Genomic DNA, 21,168 nt, shown 5'->3' with positions numbered 1-21,168 from the left:
ATAGATCTCTTTGATAGACCTGTGCAAGGCATTGAGGACACAATAGAAATGTTTGGAAAGTAGGATATCAAATATCAATGGCAGGAGGGAGCATAAGGGAATCAGGCAAGGCTTCTCAGCGAAATGGATGGGTACTGATGCTTTTAAAGTTGAGATCCTGGCCAGATGAGAAGAAAGGCAGGAAAAGATGGTTGAGATGGTTCCAGAAAAGGAAAAATAGAGCTTGGTGTAAAGATAGCAAAGCATGGCCAAACTGAAAGGTCCGACATGAAGCAGAACAAGGAAGGGTCAGCTCACATTGACTTGTGAGGGAAGAGCTTCTCTGTCCTATGGACAGGAGAGAACCATGGGAAAATTCAAAGCAGGGGAAAAAAGCATGGTCACAAGTTTGTTGGGTCTGGATTTTATGAAGAAGTATTCTCAGCATGCCCTAGGGTGGCCAGCCCTCATGGGGAGTACTGAATTCTCTTCTTGGGACTTTTCCAAATAAAGTGTTGAAGAATGGGGCCAGGCACAGGAGGGACTGAGTACCTCTGAGCCATAGGAAATTTAAGGAACCAAGAAGGAATCTTTGTTTTCAGACTGCTGCTGAAGCCAGCAGGCTGGAATAGTAGGGTGGAAATCTCAGGGAGGCAGATTTCTGTTTTTTTACTAGAAAACCTTTTCCAAACATAGCTGCTATGCAAGTAAAGCAGGCTAATTTAGGCCCATTAAGGCATGAGAACCACAAGCCAGGAACTAAGAATAAACACTATTAATAGGGAACTTAACGTCCTTTTGTCTCCCATTAGGCTACAGCAGCTGCCTGTACTCTTAACGTTGCACTAATGAGTTCCCCAGGGCTCTGGATACACAAGCCCTGGGAGAATATCTCAAGAAAAACATCTGGCAAAACTTACCCTTGGAATCCTTAGTAAAGGAAAATACTCCTGACAATGAGTTTTTCTACCCTAAAGAAATACTTCTGCCAGGTGCAGTGGCTCATGCCTGTAATCCTAGGTACTCAGGAGGCTGAGATCTGAGGACCAAGGTTCAAAGACAGCCTGGGCACAAGAGGACCTGAGACTCAGTTTTTTCTTTCTTTCCACAAAAATAAAACCTTTATTATTTGTACTGGTACAGGGACTTGAACTCAAGCCTTCCTGTTCAGTTTTTTGTTTTGTTTTTGCTTTTGCTTAAGGCTAGCACTTGACCCACAACTCCATTTCTCTCTCTCTTCCCCCCATGATTAAATTAGGGACGACTCTCACCAACTTTCCTGAATTGGCTGTCTTTGAATCCTGAGACTCTTATTTCCTGTTAACCTCTAGAAAACGGGAAGTGGGGCTTGGCTCAAGAGTAGGGTGGTAGCCTTGAGCTTAAGAGTTTAGGGACAGCTCCTAGGCCAAGTTCAAACCCCATGACCCTCCCCCCTCCCAAAAAAGAAAGAAATATCCTTTAAAATAAAGAAATATCTTTTAAAATAAAATAGGTTATCAAATATTGATCATCTGTGCCAACTAAGGAGAGTTCATTTCTGGGAATCCCAAACTTACCAGGCCTGAGAACATAGAAGATGCAACTGGAGAAGGGTTGCCACACAAATGATTAACATACTATGGTTGAAAGGAAGAAGACTACACAGACAATCCCGTAAAACTCCTAGCCTGACTTAAGCCTTCTCAATAGGCCTGACACAAAGGGCTTGGCAGCTTCTCAGGCTCCTGCATCTCCAACCTATTGGGGGTTGCTTTTGTTTGTGCTTTTCTGTTTTTTGTTCTTGCTTTGCTAAATAAAACATATAAACTCAGGTAACCAGATTCATTCTTCAGTTCTTTGCCAAAGAACTGAGTTTGTGTTGACGCCATGGCACCCCACGTTGAAGTTGACGCTCAGGATCTCCTGGGCTTTGAACCAGTCCTGGATGCCTGCTTGGTTGACCTTGCTAAGCCAGGAAGGCGAAGCGGAGCAGGCCCAGGTGGAGCTCCTGGGAGGAGAGACGGAAACAACTGATTTCCAGCATGGAGCTGTGAGGATTCTTTAGGTGAGGGCGGGATCTGCTAGGAACAAGAGGAAAAAGCTTCCCAGGCAAAGGGAACGAAGGAGCTGTAAGAAGAGACTCCGCTGGGGGCCAGAGAGCCAACCCTACGAGGGGACTGGCTAGCTCTGAGTGGTGGACAGGATGGGGGCAGTCCGAGCTCAGAGCCCAGTTCACCCGGTGCGGACGCTAGGTCCACATTCGGAGTTGAGATGAAGGGAGGCGGGACCACGGCCCTTCCGCCACTACTTCTCTGGGACTCGGTGTCCCGATCGTCGAAGCGGAGGTCTGAGGAACATCCGACGCAAAAGGACAGCAGTGCGAGGTGCGTCCCTAAGAAGACTCCCCGCTAGAGGGACTTGGCCAGCGGGAAGCGGAGACTGGGAAGGATGGAGGCGGGGCGGGGCGGGCAAGAGCGGAAGCATGAGAATACGCATGCGCCTGTCCAGAGTCTTGGAGATGAGAATGCGCATGCCCCGAAGCCGCGGGCCGCGCCTGCGCTCTTGGTTGGCGGGAGTTTCACCAGGGGTGACGTAAACTGCACCTAGGCGCATCTGAGCGGAGCTGAAGTGGCGTCGGCGGTCCTCAGGTGATGTGGGGCTGCTGAACAGACTGGCCGGTGACCCTCCCTCAGGAATGGGGTGTCGGGGCTGGGCAGGCGTCGCTGTGAGGTCCGGAAGTCGCCGACCTCTCCCCGGACGTGGCCTCGTGAACTCCCGGCCGAGCCCGGCGCTCCCGCCGCTCCCGGCGGTGGGCAGGAGGGGCCGGGGCGACCTTCCCGGGGGAGGTGGAGTACTCCTCGGCCTCAGGCACGGATGGCGGCGGCACAGATGGCGGCCTAGACTCCAGAAGAGTTTGAGAATCAGAAGCCGAGGGCGGGGGGCGGAGGGGCGAGCCATCACAGCCGGGTAACTTCCCCGGGACCCTCCCTAGCGCCTGCCGTTGTGGGGAGGAAGTGGCTGTGTTCTCGGTCACTAGCCTGGCTGGAGTCTTCCTGATACTCACGAGGGCCATGGGGACTTAGATCCTTGAAGGATTCCTCTTTGCCCCGCTAACCTTTGCGTGTTGCCTTCATCTATTCGTGTCTCTGAAGCACCTCCACCTAGAAGGGTGAGCGAAGGTGGAAGGCCAAGCACGCTTCAGTTGGGGCCCAACGTTTTGTGGGTGGGATGATAGATGTAGGCAGAGACTCAGACTAGTTCAGGAATACTAGTGTACGGGGAGAGCCAGTGGGCAGGCTGGGATTCGGTTTATGACAGATGTGGAGTACACCTCAGAAAAACTTTTTGCAGCTGTGTGTATTGGGCTGGAGCAGTGTTGGGGAGTGGGGTGGACAGAAAAGGTAGAAATGAAGAGATCTGAACTCCGTTTGGAGCAGTTTAGGCATGAGGGAATGATTTTGTCGACAGAATGGATAGGACTTCGGTTCTGGAAAGCTAAGAATACAAAGTAAAGAGCAATCTGTTTTCCTAATGCTATCAGTGAAACTAGAATGAGGTAGACCCAGAATTATTGAGAGGTAAGGTAGGATATGTGTTACGAGAGAGAGAAGTATCTTTAGCAATAAGTTCTGAAAGCATTCAGGATAAGGGGCAGTGACTCAAGTTGTTAATTCTCTGTGAGAGTGGGTGAGGGCAGCTGAGAGAGGCTTCAGAGTGCAATGTCTGTGCTGAAACAATAATGCACTGATGGAGGGCAGGTGACATCACTATCTTATTTTCATAGTGCTTAACCAGGATGACTTCAGTGACCAGGTCGGAGATCACAGAAGGTGAGTATTGTAGTGAAACTCAGTACCTTTTACCTTGGGGTCAGGCTTCTGAGCTATAACGAAATCCTTTGCTGGCTCCTGGTAGATTTGGAATCACATATCCTATGTTTATGCTTCCTCACTGTAACTATAGTCTTCTCTCATTCTTCTTGGGTTTTGTCTCAGGCTGGCCCCAACTCCTGGGCTTCATGGGTCGTCTTGCCTCAGGTTTCGCCTTTTTTCTCAGATACTTAGCTATGGTGGATTTGATTTTGTATTTTGACTTTTCTATAACAAATGCTAGAAGAGGAATCAGAGACGGCTAAGACTTATGATCATCCATTGAAATCCAGTCTCAACCGTGTGGAAATGTTTTCTACAACACCTGCCTCTCGGGAGAAGACTCAAGGCATTTCAAAGGAGAGAAGTCACCTTGGCTGTAACCCTGAAAGCGGGGCAAGTTGTGATGTCAGCCACCAGGAAAGACTTCAGTTGAGTTCCTTTCATTTGTCCCCTCAAGAACAGTCTGTCTGTCAAGACAGAAGGCGATCCTGGCGACGAGCAAGTATGAAAGAAGTAAACCGGCGGAAGTCACTGCCTCCCTTTCACCAGGGCATTACAGGTGGGGTGCTGTGTACTTTAGACAATGAGGTTCCAGCTCCATTAAGAGGCAGAGAGGAATGGCAAAGTTAGCACACTAGATAACAATTGGTGACTTTCTATAGCTATGTAACTTTGAACAAATTATGTCAGCTCTCTGAGCCTGTTTCCTCACCTGTAAGAGGAAGATGATACTACTCACATGTGGGGATGATCTACCTTTGTAAGTTCCGATGTTACATACATAGTAAGTGCTCATTATTATTGCTATTTCATTGGCACACTCAGCCCCGGGTAGAATGGTAGGCAGGGGATCAGGAGTGTGGCTTGGTGCTAGAGTTCTTAGTTAGCATGCATGAAGCCCTGGATTCAATTTCTAGGTACAACATTCACAGAAAAAGTCAGAAGTGGTGCTGTGGCTCAACTGGTAGAGCACTAGCCCTGAGAAACCTTAAGAAAGAAAGAAAAGAATGGTAGGCCATAGAGAGTCCTTCATGTGTCTTGCTGCCACAGACCCTAAAGTGGAACAACAGGTCTGTGGGTTGATGCCTGATAACTGGAAATAACTCAGAGGGAAAGTGCACATATAAATATATCAGACTGAGGCTGGGCATGGTGGCTCATGCCTGTAACTCTAGCTACTCAGGAGGCTGAGATCTGAGGATCAAGGTTCAAAGCCAGCTGGGGACTAAAGTATGTGAGACTTTTGTTTTTTGTTTTTGGCCAGTCCTGGGCTTGAGCTCAGGGCCTGAGCACTGTCCTTGGATTTTTCTCAAGGCTAGAGCTCTACCACTTGACCCTCAACACCACTTCTGGCTTTTTCTAAGTATGTGGTACCAAGGAATCGAACTCGGGTCTTCGTGCATGCTAGGCAAGCAAGCACTCTACCACTAGGGCAAACTCCCCGCCCTGAGAGACTCTTTATCTCCAGTTAACCATTAGAAAACCGGAAGTGGCCCTGTGGCTCCAGGGGTAGGGTGGTAGATTTGCGCTGAAGAGCTCAGGGACAATGCCTAGGTCCAGGGATAGGGTGGTAGCCTTGAGCTGAAGAGCTCAGGGACAGCACCCATGCCCAAGTTCAAGCCCTACGACCGACAAAAAAAAAATTATTTAATATATAATCTCAAACTAGGCACTGATGACTCATGCCTGTAATCCTAGCTACTCAGACAGATCCATGGATTGGGGTTTGAAGCCAGCCCAGGCAAGAAAGTCAATGAGACTCTTATCTTCAGTTAACCACCAGAAAATTGGAAATGGAGCTGTGGCTCCAAAGTAGTAGAGCAGGGGCCAGGAGTTTAGCCTAGTGGTAGAGTGCTTGCCTAGCATGCACAAAGACCCAGGTTCAATTCCGCAGTACCACATACATAGAAAGAAGCCAGAAATGGTGCTGTGGCTCAAGCGGTAGAGCTCTAGCCTTGAGAAAGCCCAAGAGCCCAGGGGCAGAGTGCAAGCCCTGAGTTCAAGGCCTAGGACTGGTTAAAAAAAAAGTAGTAGAGCACTAGTCTTGAGCAAAAATGCTCAGGAGCATTGCTTAGGCACTGAGTTCAAACCCCACAACCAGCAAAAAGTAAAATCTCAAGTAGGGTTGGAGTTGTAGCTCACTGACAAGAGTGTATACTTTGCATGTGTGATGCTCTGGGTTCAGTCCCAATGCGTACAGGAACAGAATTCTAGGATGAAGGCATACATTTTAGGAATGCCATATTTGAATGTGATTTGTGTGATTTTGTGGGAATTTATAATGATTAAATTTCAGCATCAAAGTATCAGATGTGCCATAGATAGTGTGGGCTTGATCTTAACTTCCTTTGCCTTTAAGGTTCAGGGCTATGTGAAGAATAAATTGATATAGAACATAGTGTGTACATATTTGACACATAGTATGCCTTCAGATGTTAAGCTGTTGCGATTACATTCAAAGAATTATTACACTTCCAGGTGCTATGATGTGTGAAATAAAACCTAACTAAAAATAGCACATCAGAATACTGCTTTAGTTTCTACATGTATAGAAAATGAGTAGTTCCTCAAGATTAGGCTTACCTCCATCTATTCCAGAGTGTTTAGACTTGAAGTCATCAGTGTGATAAGACTAGTTATTTTCTGGTTTTCCTGGCCACCAGCCAGGTTTCTGGTTATACACAGAAATAGTCTGGTTTTTCCTGACTCACAGCCTTAAGAATTAATCAAAAGACAAGAGTACTTTAAAAACATTGCCAGCTGAATGAAGCTGGAGGACAAAAAAGACAGAGCGCTGGTATCCCCAATGCAAACCTCCTTTGCTAGGTAATAATTTGTTTTTAAATGAACATAATTGAAAAACAATGTGTACATCTTAGTATTGTTTGAGACTTCATTGGCATAATTACATAAAAATGCCCACCCAGTGCAGTCTCATTACTCATGTGACCTAGAGCGAGCAGTTCCGTTACCTGGTCTTTGTGCCTCTGTGTCATCAAAATAGGATTAATAAGGCACTTACCTCAGGGCTAACCAGGTGTGCATAGTAGTGAAGAAAATACCTTTTATGTAGTAACTGTTCAACAGTTGTTATCTATTAATTAGGCCCTTAAAGAGGCAATATGCTACCAGTGGGAAAAACAGACTTTGGTGTTAGACTAGGATTTGAGCCAAGGCTCCTCCAGGCACTGGCCTCAAGCTTCAGGTTCCAATTTGTAACATGGAGATCATAGAGTTCATAGCTGACTCTTTTTTTGTTTTTTTTTCTTTTCTTTTTTTTTTTTATGTTGGCCAGTCCTGGGCTTGAGCTCAGGGCCTGAGCACTGTCCTTGGACTTTCTCAAGGCTAGAACTCTACCACTTGAGCCTCAGCACCATTTCCAGCTTTTTTCTATGTATGTGGTACCAAGGAATCGAACCCGGATCTTTGTGCATGCCAGGCAAGCACTCTACCACTAGGCCAAACTCCCGGCTCATAGCAGACTCTTAAGGCAATTCATTTCAAGCATGTGTCAGTGCTCAAATGTTTCATCTTCTTTCTCTGAATTTAAAAATAGTTAAGTAATTTTTTTGGTCTAATTTAACCAAACGATTTTAATATAATACATGAAAAGACTTTACTGTTCTCTTTTGTTGCTGGTTTGAACTCAAGACCTTGCCCATGCCAGATAGGTGCTCTTCTATTTTGAGCCATGCCTCTACCCCTAAAATTATTTCTTAAAGATGGTATTATTTGTTAGTGATCCTGGAAAGATTAGAATTATCCTTTTAATCAGGGATTATGCTTTTTAAGTTCGATTGTATCACAAAAAAGGAATTTTTGTTTCTTGCTTTGCTAACTGTAAGTGTGCACTTCTCTAAATATAGTATTATTTTCTGTCAGAGCTCAGCAGGTTGATCAGTGGTGACTTAGCAAAAAGCAAAAGACTTGGTGCTCTCCTGTTTTCCAGTTTCCAGGTGAGATTCTTATGATTTAGAAGTGCTTTTGTTGTTATTTATTCTTATTGTGGTAACTACAAAAAGATATTAATGCTATGTGATAAACCAGTTAAAAGGTATTCCTTTCAGATTTAATTCCAGTAGCTAAGTTATTTTTTGGTTCCAGCTTTCTGCTACTCCCATTACTAAATAGGTTACTAAGTAATCTCTCATTACAATTTTCCTTAGTGTGGTCAGTAAATGATGGGAATTTAAAGCAGGTAAAATCAAGTTATTAGATCCTATGGCTCATGCTTATAATCCTAGCTGCTCAAGAGGCTAAGATCTGAGGATCTCAGTTTGAAACGAGCCCAGGCAGGAAAATCCACGAGACACTTATCTCCAGTTAACCACCAAAAAAAGCCAGAAGTGGTGCCTTACACAAAAGAGCTCAAGGATAGTACTTAGACCCTGAGTTCAAGCCTCAGCACTGGCACGAAAGTCAGATTATTTATTATATGGCTTACAGGTGCTTATGTAAGATTAATTAATTTGTGTGAGTTAAATAACCACTTTTTCCTGAATTAAAAACCAAAATGGTGACAGATGCAGATGGCTCAGGCTTGTAAAAATCCTACTTACTCAGGATATCTGAGGATTGTGATTCAAAGCCAGCCAGGGCAGGAAAATCCATGAGGCTCTTATCTCCAGTTAACCACCAAAACCCAAAAAGAAAACCAGAAGTGGAGTTGTGTGGCTCAAGTGGTAGAATACAAGTCTTGTGCAAGAAGTTAGAAACAGTGCCCAGGCCCCAAGTTCAAGCCCTAGGGTCAGCACACGCACATGGACGCACGCACACATGCACGCACACACACACACACCATCACAATCAAAATAGTAATGAGAGAAATAAAGAGCTTTTACTTTCTTACCTATTTGTTTATATAAAAAGTCTGAAGTGGAAAAGAATCATGTTCAGTTTCCCATTTTAATAAACATCATGAATTTTGGTCTGGGCTGGAAAATGGTGGTGGTTGTACTAAAAACACTTTTCTTTATTTAGTTCTCTGTGCAGAAACTCGAACCTTTCCTAAGGGATGCTAAGGGCTTCAGTCTGGAAAGTTTTAGAGCAAAAGGTAAGTTGCTGAAGAATAAACGACTGTGCTTTGACTCTGGACCCTTTTTGGGATCAGCCAAAGCCTCATTTGCAGGATCTCCTCTTGAAGGAGCCACTGCCTCATAAAACCAGATCTTTTTTCGTGTGTGTGTGTGTGTGTGTGTGTGTGTGTGTGTAATTGCATTTAAACAAAAAAAGAATATATGTTTGTTAAACTCATAAGAAAGTAGAAAGTAATTACCCTACCCCAACCCCCATGTCAACTTCTTTACAGAAGCAGCTATAGCCTACCGTTTATTCAAATATTCATTAGAATTACATGATTTAATACTATACTATTCAATACTTCTGCTTTCCCAGGGGCTGTGGATCAAACCTGGAGATTTGTATTCACCAAGCAAGCATTCTACCTCTGAGCTATACCTGTCCCAAACTTGGCTTTTGCTCTTTTTAACCTAATAATTTATCCCCCAGATTATTCCATATCACACATATAGAGCTGCATTGGCATTTTCGTAGTCATATAATATTTCCTCACAGAAATGAACAGTATTTGGGCCAGGAGTATAGCCTAGTGGTAGAGTGCTTGCTTAGCATGCACAAAACCCTAGGCTCGTTCCTTGGCACCACATTCTCAGAAAAGACTGGAAGTGGTGCTGTGGCTCAAGTGACAGAACACTAACCTTGAGAGAAAAAAACAACAACAAAAAAAAACGTGTCCAAGGAAAGTACCCAGGCCCTGAGTTCAAGCCTCAGGACTGGCAAAAATTAAATAAATAAATAAATAAATAAGCAGTATTTGATTTAGTAGTACTTTAACTTGTAGGGGATTTTTTTGTTTGTTTTGCTTTTTTCTTTTTCTTTTTTTCCAGTCAGTTGTAGGGCGTGAGCTCTGGGCCTGGACCTGAGTCCCGTCCTTGGTAGAATAGTGCTCTACCACTTTGACCCACAATGCCACTTCTGGTTTTCTTGTGCTTAACTGGAGGTAAGAGTCTCACGGCCTTTCATGCCTGGGCTGACTTTGAACCTTGATCCTCATGATCCTCACATCTCAGCCTGGCTAACTTTTAAGTTTTTATCTGCCTTTTTTTTTATTTTTGCCAGTCCTGGGCTTGAGCTCAGGGCCTGAGCACTGTCCTTGGGCTTTCTCAAGGCTAGAGCTCTACCACTTGAGCCTCAGCACCATTTCTGGCTTTTTTCTATGTATGTGGTACCGGGGAATCGAACCCAGGTCTTCGTGCATGCTAGGCAAGCACTCTACCACTAAGCCAAACTTCCGGCCCGAATTATCTGCCTTTTTCTATTATAAATAGTTTACTGAGTACTTTTTTTTTTAATATAGTACTGAGGTTTGAACTTTGGGCTTCATGTTTGCTAGGCTGGCTTTCTATTAAGCAATTCCTCAAGCCCATTATATCACTAGTTATTTTAAGATAGGGTCTTGCCTATTCCTAAGCATACACCTGGACTACTTTCCTCTTATTTTATACTTCCTGCCATAGCTGGGATGAGAGGCATGTGGTACTATATACACCCAACTTCTATTAAAATGGAGTGTTCTGAACTTTTCTCATATACTAGTGTGGCATTTGAGCCATAGTTATATTTCCAGATATTTATTTATTTATTTATTTATTTATTTATTGTCGGTCATGAGGCTTGAACTCTGGGCTTTGGTGCTATCCCTGAGCTCTTCAGCTCAAGGCTACTGCTCTACCACTTTGAGCCACAGAGCCACTTCCAGTTTTCTGGTGGTTAATTGGAGAGAAGAGTCTTACAGACTTTTGTGCCCAGGATAGCTTTGAACCTCAATCCTCAAGATCCTCTCATCTCAGCCTCCTGAGTAGCTAGGATTACAGCCACTGGTGCCTGGCTTTATTTCCAGATTTTTTTCCTGGTCAATTGGTGGTAAAAAATAAATTCTGCACTCCTATACCACTTTTTTTTTTATTTTTTTAAATTTTTTTATTGTGATTAATAGAAGGGTTACATTACATTCATACACCACTTTTTTGGACGAATGAGAGAGGGCCAGAATATCATGGAAGACTTTAGATCTGAGAATATCTTTTGTGTCTTCTTTTTAAGCCACTCATTGGGAAAAGATTTTATGACATAAATATATTCTCTCTAGCATCTTCTCTTTCGGAAGAATTGAAACATTTTGCAGACAAACTGGAAAGTGATGGTACTCTACAAAAATGCTTTGAAGAGTCAAAAGAGTAAGCAACGTTACTTCTGTTTTAATATATAACTGAAGGAAGACTTCATTATAGTTAAGCAGTTGTTCCTTTGCTTAGTAAACATTTAACCAGCATCTTCTTATATACCAGCCTCTTTTGCTGTTGAGATTTTTTTGCTTGTTTGTTTTTTTGTCAGTCCTGAGGCTTGAACTCAGGGCCTAGAGGCTATCCTTGAGCTCTTGCCACAGTGCCACTTCTGTTTTTTCTGGTGGTTAATTGGAGATAAGTATCACAAACTGTCCTGCCCAGGGTGGCTTTGAACCATAATCCTTAGATCTCAGCTTCCTGCATACCTAAGATTACAGGTATGAGCTACCAGTACCAGGCTTGAGTTTTGCTGTTGTTATTGTTGTTGTTGTTTTAATGTGTACTGGTACTAGCACTTGAACTCAGCCATACTTCCTCTTCCAGCGTTTTGCTCCAATTAATGAAGCTAACAGTCTTAAATTTGTCTGATTGGGCTGGTTTTTGAACTGGAATCCATTATCTTAACCTCCTGAATAGCTAGGATTACAGGAACAAGCTACCAACACCTGGGATATACCAGCCTTTTTAAGATACTGATAAATTCCTGTTATATACTGAAGGGGATGCAGCCAAATAGCAAAAAATTATGATTCCAGATAGTGATAATAGAGTGACAACAAATAGAGTGATTTGTGTGGTTTAATATTTTGATGTTTGGGTTGACACATATGACACCTGAATGGTAAGAAGGACACTATGGGAAGATGAGGGAAACACATTATGTAGATCTTTGCTAGCCATGTGAGATGAAAGAAATTCAAGTTGTTCAGCTTTTAATAAGCAAAAATATTACCAGAAGTTAACCCCCACCCCCAAATAAAAGAAATCAACCATTAGGATTGGAGGCATAGTTCAGGATATAGTGTCCCAGCCAATGAGAGAAAGCAAACATTAGATACTGAGTATAAGTCCAGACTCGGACAGAATTATAATAATAATAATGATAATAACCCCACCCCTGAAGCCATTGATTCTTCAGGAATGGGGCTGTCATCCCCAGGTCCATGTTGGCCATCAACAGAAGATACACCTGGAGTCAAAGGCTCAATTAGTAGATGCTAGCCAATGCGTGAAAGCATTAGAGTTGAGGGGCTGGGAGTTTTGCCTAGTGGTTAAAGTGCTTGCCTAGCATGCATGAAGACCCGGGTTGTATTCCTCAGTACCACATATAGGAAAAAAAAAAAAAAAGCCGGAAGTGGTGCTGAGGCTCAAGTGGTAGAGCTCTAGCCTTGAGAAAGTCCAAGGACAGTGCTCAGGCCCTCAGCTCAAGCCCAGGACTGGCAAAAAAAAAAAAGAAAAAAAAGAAAGCATTAGAGTTGAAAAAAAGATATACTTGGTCTTAAATCATGAGCTCTAAGTTTGGACTTCATGAAGTTCCACTTTTCACAGGTCCCTAGAATAGCATGCCTCTTTTTTGGTGGGGGGTGGGGCATTTTAGGGGCCTGGTTGCTGTCCCTGGGTTTCTTTTTGCTCAAGGCTACTGGTCTACCACTTGAACCACAGTGATACTTCTGGCTCTTTCTGTGTATATGGTACTGAGGAATTGAGCCCAGGGCTTCATGTTCATTAAGCAAGTGCTCTACCACTAAGCCACATTCCCAGCCCCCTTAACATTTTTATTCAAGGCTAGCAGCCTACCACTTGAGCCACTGCCTAATTTCTGGCTCTTTGATACTTTTCTGGAGGTAAGAGTCTCACTAACTTTCCTGCCTAGGCTGGCTTCAAACTGAAATCCTCAGATTTTGACTTCCTAAGTAGCTAAGATTTTAGGCACTGGCTTTAAAAAGTAAATACATTGTTGTTTTGTTCTTGTTATAATTGTTGTTGTATTGAAGCATCTCCTATGTGCTAGGCAATTACTCTACCACTTCTTTAGTCCCTAGTGCCCACTTCTCTTCCATTGGAATTGAACATCCAACTGATCTGAGTGATTATCCAAGTTGGTGAGCTGAGTAGAGCAAGCACATAGAAAGCTGTCAGTGGTCTAGAAGAGTACCCTAGTGATAGAGTGCTCAATTCTTGAGTACTATATACTCAGAAAAAGCCAGAAGTGGTCTTGGGGCTCAAATAGAGCATTAGCCTTGAGCAAAAAGTATCCAAGGACAGTGCCCAGGCCCTGAATTCAAGTTCCATGACTGATATATGTTGAAAAACTATCAACATGGTGTTTTTTTTTTCCCCACTATAATTATGTGAAACATCATTAAAAGCATATGGTTCTTGATTCATTTTAAACTCATAATCCAATGTATATTCCAGAAACGCATCAGATTTTTCTCTGGAAACGTCAGTGGCTGAGATGAAGGAATATATAGCAAAGTAAGTGAAAATGAGTGAACTTTTATTGGAAAATACAGAATTCTTCATCGGAGAAAAATAAACTTGGGAAAATGCTTAGTTAATAGCATTCAGTATTTGTGTGTCAGCCTTAGAATTTAGGAAGCTATGTATATTTTTATAAAATGTTTATGGGCAATAGTGATGGCCTAGTTTCATTGGATGGAGGGAATAAGGGTGTTAACTTGATTTTAACAGTTTGATTAAATTAATAGCCATTAAGCCATTCCAGCTTTCTAATCCTTTAATGACCTTTTTGCTAATATTTTATAACCATATTATATGCCTAATGTACTTATTGTTGCCCTGAATGATTCAAAATAAGATGATAAGAGTGAACTAAACTTTTCTTTTCAATTCTGTAGGTTTTCTTTAGAAAGTCAAACCTGGGATCAGCTCTTGTTGCGTTACCAGAAGGAAGCACTGCCAGAAATGATGTGCAGGTTAGATCTGTGATTTGGAATATCTTTTTTTTACCTTATGGAATTCGATTTATGTTTGTTGCTGGACTATTATACTATGGCTCAAGTGGTAGAGTGCTAGCCTTGAGAAAGCCCAAGGACTGGCAAAAAAAAAAAAGTCTAGCTCTGAATGTCCTTTGGAAAGTTCCTTCACATCTTTAGTGCTCACAAAAACAAATGTAAAGTGTGGATTAAAACATCTAATTAATCAGTTAGGTCTCATCCCATTACATTCAATATTAAGCTGGTTTTTCAACTAATTCTTAGTTAGAAACCCAGCTATCAAGTGTTAACCAAAATGCTGATTACTAATGTTCTATCAAAGACCATTTGATGACATAGTTTGAACACTTGGAGCAGCTGTGGTCATTGGTAAGCATCCGGACATACTCCTCATGTATACTGTATGAAGATAATGTTGAAGGTGACCACTTTAGAATAAAAGCTCTTAGCCAATGCAGTGGCTCATATCTGTAATCTAGCTACTCAGGAGGATCTGAGGATCAAGGTTCAAAGCCAGCCTGGGCACAAAAGGACCTGAAACTCTTATCTCCAATTAATCACTAGAAAACAGGAAGTGCGGCTGTGGCTCAAGGGTAGGGCGGTAGCCTTAAGCTGAAGAGCTCAGGGATAGCGCCCAGGTCCAGAGTTCAAGCCCCATGAACCACCACTCCCCCCCCCCCCCCAAAAAAAAAAAATTCTAGGGCAAACTTCAGAAGAATATTCCTGAAACAGGCTGACTTTTAAGATCTTGACCACCTCTCCTTAGTTTTGTGACTATAGGCAAGTCAATCTCTTGGAATCGAGAATCCAAATTTGAAAATGTACATAGTATTTGTTCCTACCTTATTGGGTCATTGTGAATGTTAATGAGATTAAATGTAAACTGAGCCTGGTATTGGTTTCTCATCTCAATAATCCTGGTTACTCAGGTTGAGATCTAAGGATCATGGTTCAAAGCCAGCCCACTCCAAAGTCTTACAAAGCACCAAAATAGTCAAAAGTGGAACTGTGGCTCAAGTGATAGAGCAATAGCCTTGGTACAAAAGTTCAGGTACAGTGTCCTGGCTTTGAGTTCAAGCCCAGGACTGGCAAAAAAAAAAAAAAAGCAGCAAATGATTAGCGGTGTCTGGAACATAAGAAGTACTCAGTAGGGGCCGGGAGTTTGGCCTAGTGGTTAAAGTGCTTGCCTAGCATGCATGAAGACCCAGGTTCGATTCCTTGGTACCACATATATAGAAAAAAGCCGGAAGTGGTGCTGAGGCTCAAATGGTAGAGCTCTAGCCTTAAAGTCCAAGGACAGTGCTCAGGCCCTGAGCTCAAGCCCAGGACTGGCAAAAAAAAAAAAAAAAAAGTACTCAGTAAATTGTAGGTGTCATTATGAAAAAGCCATCATTAATTTTCACAAACTTTCCATCCATTCAAGCATCTTATTTTTTGTTTGTTCTTAGCTCAGTTGAAACCAAAATCACTGCAGTCAACATGGGCCCTAACACTTACCTTGGGTCTTCCCAAAGTGAAGTTCTTAACACAAAGCCTGACTACCAGAAAATATTGCAGAGCCAGAACAAAGTCTTTGATTACATGGAGTTGGTGGTAAGTTGCTTCTCGTTTATTTGAATTATCCAACTCTACCTTGCTACCTGTCACCTTTCTAAGTCAGCTTGACATTGCTGTGACAAAATATCTGGCATAATCAACTGATAAGGATAAAGGCTTTATTTTGGCTCACATTTTCTGAGGTTTCAGTCTATGGTCACTTGGCCGTATTGCTTTAGGCCTTTCTCCCTACATAGTATGTCATGGCCAGAATGTGTGTCACAGGAGGATGCTTACCGCATGGTGTTAGAAAACAAGGTCAGGGTCCCAGTATCCCCTTCAAAGGCATACTCCAATGACTTCACTTCCTTCTACTATACTTCATTTTTATTTTTTGTCAGTCTTGGGGCTTGAACTCAGGGCCTGAGCTCTGTCCTTAGGCTTTCTCAAGTCTAGAGCGCTACCACTTGAACCATAGCACCACTTCTGGCTTTTCTGTGTAAGTGGTACCAAGGAATGGAACCTGGGTCTTGGTGCATGCTAGACAAGAACTCTACTACTAGGCCAAACTCCCACCCCCCCACCCAGAGCTCTTCAGCTCAAGGCTTCCACCCTACCCTTGAGCCATAGCCCCATTTCTAGAAATTAATTAGAGATGAGTCTCACGGCTTTGTAGTGCCCGGCTGGCTTTGAACTGAGATCCTCAGATCTCAGCCTCCTGAGTAGCTAGGATTACAGGTGTGAGCCCTATACTTCTTAAAGGTTCTACTACCTCCAATTGGAGCCTCTAGCTAACGAATAATAAGCCTTTAGCATATGAACTTGTCAGGGCATTCACCATTCAAACTATAGCATTATCCTTGGAGAATATAATACAGATAGATAATTCAACTCCACCTTGGGAAACATGGACAGACATTTTTTTTTGTTAAGTAAGTAAACATATGGAGTGGTGAGTGCCAGTAAAGCAGGGAAAGGGGAGGAGAATATGGGGAAGACCACAGTTTTTATTTTACATAAGAGATTTTTTTTTTTTTTTTTTTTGCCAGTCCTGGGCTTGAGCTCAGGCAGGGCCTGAGCACTGTCCTTGGACTTTCTCAAGGCTAGAGCTCTACCACTTGAGCCACAGCACCACTTCTGGCTTTTTTCTGTGTATGTGGTACTGAGGAATTGAACTCGGATCTTTGTGCATGCTAGGCAAGCACTCTACCACTAGGCCAAACTCCCAGCCCCATAAGAGAATTCTTGAAGGTCCTCCCAGGTGACTGTTTAATAGCAACTTGAGGACATTTAGGGGGATAGTATGATAGAACCCCTAGTATCAGTAGAAAGCAAGTGATATTTGGAAGGGGGGTAATTGAAGGACTTTTCAAAGCCTTATTTATTAGATACTGTCCCTGGGCTTTTTTCTCAAGGCTAGTACTGTCACAGAAGCCACAGCTCCACTTCTGTCTTTTTTGAGGATTAATTGGAGGTCAGTATCTCTGTGGACTTTCCTGCCTGAGCTGGCTTCAAAACATGATCTTCAGGTCTAAGTCTCCCGAGGCATGAGCCACCAATGCCCAGCATTATTTTTAGACTGTATAAACATGTACGTCTCAGGGAATCACAGTAAGTAACAGGGGGCTTAAAGATAACTGGGCTTGCCAGGTGCTATGGCTCATGCCTGTAATCCTAGCTACTCAGGTGGCAGAGATCTGAGGATCTTGGTTCAAGGCCAGCTGGGCACAAAAGGACCTGAGGTGCTTATCTCCAATTAATCACTAGGAAACAGGAAGTGGGACTGTGGCTCAAGAGTAAGGCAGTAGCTTTGAGTTGAAGTGCTCAGGGATAATGCCCAGGCCTAGGGGTAGAGAGTTAGCCTTGAGCTAAAGAGCTCAGAGATAACGCCCAGCCCAGAGTTCAAGCCTCATGACCCATCAAAAAATAAAAAAAGTAACTGAGCTCTTAATTAACCCTTTGTCTGGGGAGAGAAGCCATTATTGTGCCATCTCAGGCGATAGTCCTATAATTGGCTGCTATCTGAGCCATAACTTCCACATGAAGGATGCAGCTAACTCAGGATGACCTGTCTGGGAACAAGTTTGAGTAATAATACTATGACCTTAGTTGGCTCCTTCCCACCAGGGTTTCCTCATGGACACACCCAACCACATGTTAGGGGACCTGATGTCCTGTTGTTAGGGGTTGTGGGGTCAGCCTTGTGCTGCATTTACCAGGAGTATGGCTCAGGAGGTGCCCACAGACAATGTCTGACATAAGTATTCCAGGCTGTAAAGAGCAGCTCACCCAAAGCTCCTGTAGGTTTGAGGAACATTAGCGAAGCCATGGAATCTAGTTCATGGCTGTCTTGTGCCTACAGATGGATGAGCTCCAAGGATCAGTGAAGCAGCTGCGAGCATTCATGGATGAAAGTACCCAGTGCCTCCAGAAGGTGTCAGTACAGCTCGGTAAGTGTGCGCTTATGGGAAATGCATCTGATCACCTTTGGGCCGAGAATTGCCCTTCTGAGCAAGCACTGGTTCTCAGGATAAGGCTTCTATCAAGTGATTTGATTTTTCTCCCCACAGTATGTTGCGTGTTGATGGGATATGTGTGGGTGTATATTCCACAGAAGCATGCCATCAACTGGTGTCAGATCCAAGACAAAAACATATGCGCTTCCTTTAACAACTCCAATTCACAACAATCCCCCAAATCACACTTACATTGTACCTCCATAGCTTTTCCTGTTAGTCGTCATCTTTTCATGTTCCCATTTTTTTTTTTGTTGCAGTCATGCCTGGCTTTTCTACTGCTGTCATTGTGCCCTTTTTAAAAAAAATTGTTTTTAGTTTTTGAGGATCGACACCCTCATATTTGTCATTATGATGCCTTCACTGTTTGGTAGTGTACATATATTAAGTTTCCAGTAATTTTTTTTTCTTTTCACTTTCCTCTGCAGAGAAGAGAAGCATGGAACAATTAGATCACTCTCCTGCTCGAAAACTGCTCAAACTTCACCTACAGAGCCCTCCCACCACACAATGCTCTCCATCTTGTCAGTGATGTTACCCGGCTTTTCTGCCAGGAGATACTCAGAATATAGGACTAGGAAGAGTGCCCCAGCATGTGGTGACTCTGGCATTCTCACTGGAAAGTTCTGTCTGTTCCCCTTGAGGATAATTGGCTGACTGCAGAGTACTTGGACATTTTTCAGACTGGTGGAATTTATGCATCCAAATGAATGCTGAAGGCATACTTTCTCCTGGAGTGTTCAAAATGCTTGAAGCCTCTTTTTTGAAATGGCCTTCAGGAGCAGCAGCTCATTCTGTTAAATATTCTTCATGGTCAAAACTGTTGATCTCGTGAATATATTTTGTTTTGGGTTTTTTTGGGTGCTGGTCCTGAATAACAGGACCTCATACTGTCAGCTTGGCTTTTTCATTCATGGCTGGTATTCTACACACTTGAGCTACACTCTTTACTGGCTGGCAATCGAATCTTGTGGATTTTTCTGCCAAGGATGGCTTCAACCTTTGATTTTCACATCTCAGCCTTCTGAGTAGCTAAAATTATAGATATGAGCCGCTGTCACCTACTATGGATATACTTTTCAGGTTTTAAAAAATGCAAGTCAATTAGGACCATGTTTAATGAATCATTTTAGGGGCCAGGTGGGATTCTGCTCATAAATGAAAGCGACTACTTTTCTAGTAGGCTCTGAAGGTAATTTAGGTAGTACATTGAGCATTGTTCACAAATGTCCAATTTTAAGAAGAGACTACTCATCTGGGCACGATGGCTAATGCCTGTAATCTTCACTACTCAGAAGGGTGAGATCTGAAGATCGTAGTTCAAAGCCAGCCTGGGCACCAGGGCACTAAAGTCCATGAGACTCTTATCTCCAGAATCCCACAACTGACAAAAAGAAAATACTATTCATTGTCCATATCCTAATGTATATTGTGTGCTTTAGTTTTGATATTAAATTGACATCTTTCTGAATACTAAGGGATAAGACTACTTTTAGTTTCTTCTTTTTTTTTTTTCTTTTTCTAGTATTAAGAGTGAATCCTAGGGGGTCACACATGGTAGACTGGTGCACTGCCAATAAGCTGCATGCTCAACCCTAACCTTGATTTTGAAAAGTCACTCTATTTGCTCTGTGGGTAGTAGAAGCAAGCAAGAGAGGGATAGAAAGAGTGGGCTTCTGCTGAAGATGAGGTGAGAAGTCATAGTTTGTGCCAGGTGGATGAGTGGATGTGTTGCTCATAGTGTTCAGAATTTAGTATGTAGCCTGTGTCTTAATCTAATCCTGCAGAAGTGATCACAATCCTGTCCCTTCCTGTGACAGAAGTCATTTAACCTCTTGTCTATAAGGTTGGATAAATGGTAGAATATATATCTCAGGGATACCATAAGGATTAAATTAAACAATACAGGTTTAGAATAGTGGGGGAGCTCATTAAGTCAATTTGTGATATTAAATGGAGACTGAAATTATACTGTCAGATACATAGGTGGAGAACTGGATAGTGAAGTGGGGACTAACTTTGAGAGTAATGTTTAGTTTGAAGACTAGAATAGATATTGTCCACAGTAGAACAAGAAAGGAAGTTTGAGTCTCAAAGCCAACATTTAGAGCACTGTTAAGGGCCTGCTGTTTCAGAAGTAAAGTGGTATTACACAGTGTAGAGCTCAGAGTGAGTACTTATCATCATCTCCTCCTCTTCCTCTTGCCAGTCCTGGGGCTTGAACACAGGGGCTGGGCACTGTGTCTTAGCTTCTTTTTGCTCAAGGCTAGCACTCTGTCATTTTGATCCACAGCTTTTTCTGTTTACGTGATACTAAGGAATCGAACCCAGGGCTTTGTACATGCAAGGCAAGTAAGAATACATTTCTTTTTTTAATATTGTCACTCCTTCCCTATTCTCTCCCAGTTTTTCCCTCCCATCCTTACCCACAAATAGTTTATGTTCAATGTCTAGTGAGTACCACAGCTCTATTTTTTTCACCCTTTGTCCTTCCATGTCTGTGCTATTCTGAGTTTCTTTTAAAATAGGGATAAACGGGCCAGGAGTTTGGCCTAGTGGTTAAAGTGCTTGCCTAGCATGCATGAAGACCCAGGTTCGATTCCTCGGTACCACATACATAGAAAAAAGCCGGAAATGGTGCTGAGGCTCAAGTGGTAGAGCTCTAGCCTTGAGAAAGTCCAAGGACAGTCAGCCCAGGACTGGCAAAATAAAATAAAATAAAATAGGGATAAACTAACTCTCCCCAAAGGTCATTACAAGGTATTGTAATTTTTTTTTGGTCTGTCCTGAGACTTGAACTCTGGGCCTAGGCACTGTTCCTGAGCTCTTCAGCTCAAAGCCAGCACTCCATTCCTTAAGCCGTAGCACCACTTCCAGTTTCCTGGTGGTTAATTGGAGGTAAAGAGTCTCACTTGCATGATTTGAACTGTGATCTGCAGGTCTCAGCCTCCTGAGTAGCTAGGATTATAGGTGCGAGCCACCAGCATCTGGCTTTATTGCAATATTTTTGAATTTGTTGAGGATAGGGAGTGTGTTCAGTGTCTTCAACAGCTAAATAAGATGGAATAAATATTAGACCTATTAGGGTCTAAGAATCATTTAGACCTTCAAAAACCTTACGAGATAGATTCTGGCTTTTGTCACTCGAGGTGAGGGACTCGGGCATAGAGGTGGGAATGGA

General features: G+C 42.9%; 1 protein-coding gene across 1 annotated transcript; it reads left to right on the top strand.

Annotated features, from left to right (window-relative positions):
- Positions 1–2,933: 2,933 nt before the first annotated feature.
- Dsn1 (DSN1 component of MIS12 kinetochore complex) lies at positions 2,934–19,464 on the top strand. Its single transcript, XM_090352310.1, has 10 exons — positions 2,934–3,788; positions 4,072–4,389; positions 7,713–7,786; positions 8,811–8,883; positions 10,999–11,086; positions 13,394–13,453; positions 13,837–13,914; positions 15,384–15,528; positions 17,834–17,921; positions 18,416–19,464. Exons 1-10 carry the CDS (start codon positions 3,755–3,757, stop codon positions 18,517–18,519), a joined length of 1,062 nt encoding a protein of 353 aa, XP_090208436.1. The 5' UTR covers positions 2,934–3,754; the 3' UTR covers positions 18,520–19,464.
- Positions 19,465–21,168: the final 1,704 nt, after the last annotated feature.

Source organism: Megascapheus bottae, chromosome 18, assembly GCF_031878675.1.
Source record: "Megascapheus bottae isolate mThoBot1 chromosome 18, mThoBot2.hap1, whole genome shotgun sequence".
In the NCBI taxonomy this organism is placed as follows: Eukaryota; Metazoa; Chordata; class Mammalia; order Rodentia; family Geomyidae; genus Megascapheus; species Megascapheus bottae.
The sequence above is the reverse complement of the archived record's forward strand: the minus strand, read 5'-3'. Positions and strand labels throughout refer to the sequence as shown.